The sequence below is a fragment of the Pinus tabuliformis genome, chromosome 1_2 (genome assembly GCF_031772625.1).
Source record: "Pinus tabuliformis cultivar Carrire ecotype Pingquan chromosome 1_2, CPIR1, whole genome shotgun sequence".
Lineage (NCBI taxonomy): Eukaryota > Viridiplantae > Streptophyta > Pinopsida > Pinales > Pinaceae > Pinus > Pinus tabuliformis.
This window is the reverse complement of record NC_142298.1, coordinates 1,181,360,436-1,181,368,339: the sequence shown is the minus strand read 5'-3', so window position 1 is coordinate 1,181,368,339 and position 7,904 is coordinate 1,181,360,436. Positions and strand designations below refer to the sequence as shown.

The 7,904-nt window shown below is 39.1% G+C and overlaps 2 protein-coding genes across 2 annotated transcripts; both read right to left on the bottom strand.

The window, feature by feature from the left end:
* Window positions 1-906: 906 nt before the first annotated feature.
* Window positions 907-1,668, bottom strand: LOC149210442 (uncharacterized). The gene has a single exon (XM_089398965.1). It carries the CDS (start codon window positions 1,666-1,668, stop codon window positions 907-909), a length of 762 nt encoding a protein of 253 aa, XP_089255091.1.
* Window positions 1,669-2,501: 833 nt separating this feature from the next.
* LOC149210441 (uncharacterized) lies at window positions 2,502-3,314 on the bottom strand. The gene has a single exon (XM_089398964.1). The coding sequence runs from the start codon at window positions 3,312-3,314 to the stop codon at window positions 2,502-2,504; it is 813 nt and encodes a 270-aa protein (XP_089255090.1).
* Window positions 3,315-7,904: the final 4,590 nt, after the last annotated feature.

Genomic DNA, 7,904 nt, shown 5'->3' with positions numbered 1-7,904 from the left:
GAAACCAAATGCTGCTAGAACCGATTTAAGATAATCCCAGTTCAGACGATCATAAGCTTTTGAGAGATCCAACTTGATCATCATTCCCACTTCCTTTTTTATTTTCAATGAATGCACTACTTCTTGAGAGACTACTAGGCCATCCAGTATTTGTCTTCCTTCCACAAACCCAGTTTGTTCTGGAGAGATAATACTTGACAGAATTGGCTTCAGTCTCTTGGCTATCAATGTGGCAATGATCTTGTAAATTACGTTACATAAAGCTATGGGTCTAAAGCCCTGGGCAGTTTCCGAGTTAGCATTTTTGGGAATGAGAGACAAGAGGGTTGAGTTAAGACCAGGACATACCTTCTGATTTCGACGCGATTCTTCCACTACCTCCAGAATGTCTTGTCCCAAGAATTTCCAGCCTTCTTGGTAGAATTCTACAGTGAATCTGTCTGGTCCTGGAGCTTTATTCTTCTTCATCCCTTTCACAATCTCTTCCACTTCTTCTAGGGTTGCAGCTCTCATGAGGGCTAAGTTCTGGTCCCTAGTGATCAATTCAGGGATTTCATTGCAAATCCTTTCTATAGTTGCTCTTCTATTGACCTGGGGTTCTGTGAGGAGGTCTTTGAAATGATCTACTAGATTCTGCTCCATTTCCTCATGCTGGGTTAAACGTCTTCCTTCTTCATTGGTGATGGAAAAAATTCGGTTTCTCTGTCTGTGCTGGATCATGGCTTGATGGAAAAATTTCGTGTTTCTTTCTCCTTCTCTAAGCCAGTTCACTCTTGATTTTTGTTTCCATAAAATCTCCTCCTGTTTTCTTCGTTCTTCTATTTGGCTTATTAATATTCCTTCCTCCTTAATTCTTTCCTCACTTCGTCCTTCTGTGATTATTTCTTGTTGAAGGGTTGCCATTTTCTAGTCTAATAGTTGTTGTTCTTTAAATATATTCCCAAATTCTTCCCTGTTCCATTTTTTGATTTTCCCCTTAAGCTCTTTTAATTTTAGTTGGAAGGTCTGCATTCTGCTTCTGCCTTTTTGCTGGCTCTGGTTCCACCATTCCTCCACTTTTGTCATGAAATTCTGGTCCCTAAGCCAAAAAGCTTCGAACCTGAAGGGGCGTCTTTTAGGGCATGCCTTAATGTCAATTTCTAGTTGTATCGGCCAGTGATCTGAACCCATTCCTGGTAAGATCCTTGCTTCAAGAAATATGTCTCTACTAAGAATTTGTTCAGATAGTAGGAATCTGTCCAGTCTTGAAGCGATTTGGTTTGTACCTCCTCTTCTGTTATTCCATGTGTATATCCCGTTAGTGGTAGATATGTCCACCAATCGTTGTTCCGATATCATATCACCAAAGGCTTCCATGTCCGGATCTGTTCTTCTCAAACCCCCCCGTTTTTCCTCTAGGGTAGTGATCATGTTAAAGTCACCCCCTACTATCCAAGGTAAATCTGGGAATAAACCTCGAAGTGTTCCTACCTTCTGGAGGAAGCTTCTGCGTTCTCCTGTTAGATGGGGACCATACACTCCAGTGAAAAGGACCCATTCATTCAAACCTATGTTCCAGAATTTTCCTGAAAGGATTCGAGGCAAGCTTACCCAATTTTCAAATTGAACTTCCTCTGTATTCCAAAGAATTGCCAAGCCTCCTGCACTACCTACAACATCTTGTCCCATTACTCCGTAATGGGGTTGATATCTCTGCATTATTTCCTTCAGCTTCTGTTCACTTATTTTGGTTTCCTGAATAATCATTATACTGGGTTTGTCTCTTTTCAACCTGTCCTTTAGATATCTCTGTTTCCCCCTACTGTTTAACCCTCTAATATTCCACGTTGTTATTATCATTTTAACAATTTAAGTGGTTGTTGGAATACCTCTGATAGAGGTATAACCCATCCTGAGTTGACTAACATTTCTCCAACTATTTGGATGGTTTCACTCATAGGTCTTCTCCCTCTTTTCCTCCCTGCTTTTCCAGTGTTTCCCGCTTCCATGCTTTGTCCTCCTTGTGTTCCTAGCTATTCTGGTTGATTTGCTGCAGCTGTCCCTCCTTTCTCCTTGTATTTTTGGAACATTTCCTTGTATAATTGTTTTTGTTCTTCCGGGATGAATCTTTCATCCAGATGACGCCATTCTTGCAGAAGTCTCTTCATAACTTGTTCTTCTTCACTTCCTTTTTCCTTTTGTGGGTCTATTTCCATTTCGGATAGGTCTTGGGGAGTTCCCAGGTTTTCTCCTGCTTTCTCTTGTTCTACTATAGTTTGCATCATGTCTTTTTCTACTGCCCTTTTTGTAGGTTCCCCTGGTTCCTCTTCATTGGCTGCCTTCTCCAATTCCATTTCCTCCTCCTGTAGTACTCCAAACTTGTTTTGGTTTTCTCTGGTTACTGTTTTGGCAGTTGATTTTATATGGACTGATCCTTTTTGAGATTTCCTTCTAGTAAGCACTTCCGTGAACCCTTCGTCATCTTCCCTGTTTGGCTCTGTCTCCTTTTGTTCCTCCTTCCCCTATTCTGCTACCTCTCCAGATGCATTCAAGGGGCATTGTTTAATAAGGTGACCGTATTCGTGGCATCTTCGACATCTAAATGGGATATGCTCATAATCCACTGGTTGCTGCCAGATCTCATCATGGTACTCTAATTCGATATACTCCGGTAGCGGTTCTGTGATATTCATGTATACACAGATCCTGGCATAGGATGTGTATTTTCCCCTTTTGGTGGTCTCCGCCACTTTCACAAATGTCCCAATCGTGTTTCCTATCCCTTCCAAAATCTCTGGATCCCAGAACTCGATTGGGAGTCCAAACAGTCTTACCCAGATAGGCGCCGCTAGCATTTTCTCCTTATCTGGGTTATAACATTCCTCCCAGTGCCTTATGAATAGTCCAGCGTTATTCAGGAAATATGGTCCTCCCTCAAAGATCCTCTCCTTATCTTCCAGGCTAGTGAAAATGACTGTAAAAAAACCCTTTGCCCCAAGTTTTAAGTCTATATGTCCCTTGGGCTTCCATCGCTGTTGTATCCATTTGGCCAAGTCTTTCTCAGATGGCCAGGTTCCCACAAACTTACAAATCAGGGCATGATCTTTCATGTATTCTCTATATTCTTCCAGTTTATTGTTTGGAATTACGTACCTGGGTCTTTTCGTTGCTCTGGGTAGACATCTACTTCCCAACCCTGTCTGCCAGCGAGCACCCATGACTGGAATATCTTTATTACTCCTTCCGGCACCTCTGTATCCCCCGTTTCTGCTGGTCTCACCTGCCACTACATTTTTGTAGGAGGGGATCTCTCCCCTCCCATCCCCATCTGTCATTTCTCTGTCAGTACTGCCTTTCTACGACTCCCCTCACTGCTTCTTACCTCTGCGCTTCTCGCCTCTCTAGTCAGATTCGAGTGGCTTCAGGCTTCCTCTGATCTCTGTTCCAGAAACAGGACTGCCAGAAGCGGTTCATGCCAGAACCCTAACCCTAGTTGGAAACCCTCATCGCTCCTCCACCTCCGTTCCCATTTTTCTTTTCAAAATCTCAACCAAACCACTATTACTTCTCATGTTAACTACCAATTAATCTCTACATTTATTTCTAGTTCCATTGAGATTTATTGAGCTTGGAAACAGGAGCTTTACTCTTTTGGTAACTCGAGATATAACAATCAACACAATATTTAATTTATTTCTTTCTACAATTTGTTTATTTTATGAAATATTACAAATTCGATTATGGTTTAATGAATTTTTGTCTTTGTCTTACATTAATAAATCACATTTATTCAAAGAAAGACAGTAATATTATTAGTTACTTATCTGTTTATGATATTTAATAGTTAGGAATGCTCTGTCTGAGTGTGCTCTCCTCCCAACCTATGAGACCGACAATTACGTCTAAGTCTCCCCTGAGCCCTCAAAATTCCATAGTTATTTCTAGTATTTCTGAGTCAAGTATTCAGATATCAAGACCACTCGGGTCCAATCTGAGTACCCAGACCTTGTCTTCAATGGAGTAACTCCACTGGCTCCAACCAGCGCAAGAGTTATCCAACTCAGGTAGCTCCCTTGCTACCTCATTCCCTATGAGCCTTCCCTTTGATTTTCCAAGAAGAAGCTCCTTTCATTCATTGATATCTTTTATTCTCTAGAATGGGGTTTCTAGTCTTTTTGAGTCAAGTATTTAGATATCAAGACCACCCGAGTCCAATCTGAGTACCGAGAGCTTGTCTGTCAATGGAGTAACTCCACTGGCTCCAACCAACTCAAGAGTTATCCAACTCAGGTATCTCCCTTGCTACCTCGTTCCCTATGAGCCTTCCCTTTGATTTTCCAAGAAGAAGCTCCTTTCATTCACTGAGATCTTTTATTCTCTAGAATGGGGAACACACTCATAGGTTTGGTAATTGTTAGGAAGTTAGGTTTACTTATTCAAACATGAGCTCCTTCAAGAGTTCTTTTCTTGTTACAATGAATTTATACTGAAGGCAACTAAATGAAAACATGCCTAAAAATTGGTTTGACTTTTTGACAATAAAATTAAAATTTCTTCTTTATTTTTAACACTAAATTAAAATGAATTTATACATGTTAAGAAATCAACTACTTGAAAAAAAAATGAATTTATACATGTTAAGAAATCAACTACTTAAAAAAAAGAAACATTTGAAAAATGGTTATAGTACAAATTCTATTATTAGATAATAGTTCATTTTTCAAGCAACGAAGAAACTTAGTTTGTCTCTTCAATTTCTTCTTTTAGTAGAATTTTTTTGATTATGCACTGGAATCTTTGGGTGTCTTCTTGTACACCTACATGGCATTACAGAAAATCCACATGTCATTTTTATTCCTTCTATGTATCTTTACACTCTTAAGGACAATTGCTAGTAAATATATTTTTTTTAATTTAGTAATTTAACCTTGGAATTTGACCTACCATAGAAAGTTTTTTAAGATTTTTAAATATATTTGAAGGTGAACAAAAATTCTGAAACGTTAAAAGTAAAAAAAAACTAACCTTAAATTTGAGATTCAATAATTTAAATAAATAGTTTCACTATCTCGGAACTAAAACATGAAGATCTGCATCCTTATATTTTAATCCATAATTATAATTGGTTTATCCGTTTAAATTGATAAAATCTGAATATATTAACTATAAACTAAATGGCTCTCCAGGTGAGATACCTGAAGAGTGTACAAACACTCATGCAAGCCCATTTACATTGAATCAGATGAGCCTCAAATATATAGGCTTTCACACTAACGGGATGGTTTCAACCACTCTCTAGATATTAGGATATGAGGTCTAAGATTAGAGTCTCAAACTTATCATCATCATAACAATAATCTAAGTTTACCTTTCTCCATTACTTCTAACACTCCCCCTTAATGGAGAAAGGGTACTAAACAATAACATACGCCTGCTAGTTTAGTCTCAGCTAGGCTTACAATTAAAACATGAAAAAACTTGGTAACAAAGGTTTTCATTTTGGTCTTTTTGCTTGTGAGTCCAGGCTTGTTCATCTTGAGTCGAGGCTTCATCTTCACTTTCTTCGCCATGAGGTAGTGATGTATCTTCACCTCATTTCTTCCCCAGTGAAGGAAAGCTTGAATTCTTATTCTCGCCCTTCTCAAGATTATGACAGGCTGGATAGGAGAATTTTCCCTCTCACTATTTCCGGTGTCAACCATCTGAACGTCAGCTATGATGTCTTCATCATTCATTGATGTAACGTTTGCACACAGAGAAATATTAATGAGATCATCCCAATTTAAATTCTCTCCAGCTTTGTCTTTTTCTGCCACGTCTTTGCAATCAGATTCATGTGGCTCGTCCAATTGATCTTTAACACTTTGTTCCTCTTTACACCCTTCTTGAATATTAGCTCGTGTGTCTTCAATCTCAAGATCTTGCACAACAGACTGTGCCTCTTGATTCTCGTGGTCATCAACAAAACCACATTGTTTTTCTAAAATTTCTTTTGACTCGAACATACTACTCATGCTAATGCCTCCAAATGCCCACATGAGAAAATCATCATCATCAGAATAAAAATATCTAAAAATATAGACATGTTGTTAAAGTCCAGCTTATCTCGCTTTATCTTGCTTTGAGATTTCTTTTCAACTCCACATGGTCCTCTAACGAGCTCCAACAACCCCGTTACCACGCAGGCGGGAAAATTCTCCCTTTGGCAACTCTTCAACTGTAGAACCTTGTTGACTGTGGCTTCTGTGCCACATAGGTCTCAGTGCCCTCGGCTCTGGCGATGAGCAACAAAACGACCTCTCACAAGCTGGAAACGCTATCAATATCTAATTCTGATGTATGTAATTAGCAATTTCTGAAGATAGGTTCAAATCAACAAGAATTGTCGCATTTTCATTGTGGCATATAATAACTTAGAAGAAAATTTACCTAATTGGTTTTGGAATCTCCTCAACCTGCAACTTGAGTTTCTCAAACAATTAAATTTCCAGGACAAATCTGCTCGATGACGCTGACAACAATACTAGATCTATGGCCTGGATGATGATTCGGTTCGAAACCAGGCAGAGAATTCATCCTCTCAAGCTGATTATATAATTCCGCCCCTCAAGAATTAACGCTCAGAACCGGGAGAAAATCACCTTGAATGGCGTTCACCACTTCACACAATCCTCCACACCACTTACGATAGATGTTTAAGGTTTTTCTTTGATTCAACGCGGCAACATTCTGCAGCCTCCGACGATTTCGCGGCCTCCTGCACGCCTCCACGGAATTCCAACGGCCTGATCTAGCAATCCAACAATCCAACGTCTGGCAATCCAACGATTCAAGCTGCTGTCGATCTCCTAGCGGCTTGCAAACAAAAAACAGAGATTCGGCCTCCTCGGCCTCCTCCTCGCGGCCTCTGGGCAAGTCCGGCCTCTTGCGATCTCTTCACAGCAAAAGCAGTCACACAACACAAATTTTTTTTTTGTTGTTCCGCACGGTCGGCGCGATTTACCACGACGGATTCACGATGTTCAACCCTTCAGTTACGTCGTTCCACCCTTCAGTCGTGTCGTTCCACCCTTCAGTCGCGCCGAAATGTCAAAATAAAATGCACGCAAGTCTCACAGTGGGATTGACACGATTTTTCCTCTAAACCACGCGACGATTTCGCCTCAGGCGCGTCGGGCAAATCCTTCACTCAGCATACAAGTTCCTCGACCCTGCAGCTCTGATACCATGATGAAATCTGAATATATTAACTATAAACTAAATGGCTCTCCAGGTGAGATACCTGGAGAGTGTACAAACACTCATGCAAGCCCGCTTACATTGAGTCAGATGAGCCTCAAACATATAAGCTTTCACACTAACGGGATGGTTTCAACCACTCCCTAGATATTAGGATATGAGATCTAAGATTAGAGTCTCAAACCTATCATCATCATAACAATAATCTAAGTTTAGCTTTCTCCATTACTTCCAACATAAATAAATAGTTTCACTATCTCAGAACTAAAACATGAAAATCTGCATCCTTATATTTTAATCCATAATTATAATTGGTTTATCCGTTTTCTTCTTACCGTGAAAACCTTCTTACAAAACAAACTACTGCTCATTGCAATTTCACCAATAAATTTATTTTTCTGCAACCATATTTCACTATATATTGTCAATTTGCATAGTTTTAAATAAAACAAATAATAATATTAACCATTCCAATTATACATTTTTGTTAAATTTTAAACTGAAACTTTTGAACTAGTTCAATTATTTAAATTGATAGTTATTTTCAACTTTTAATAAAAAAATAGTAGTTTTACTCAATACAAATAATTAGAAAAGTGTCTTTTTAAATGCTCTATATTTAATAGTTAAGACTATTTTACAATGAAGTGTAAAAACAAGTGAGTAGTCTAAGGAGATTGTAAATT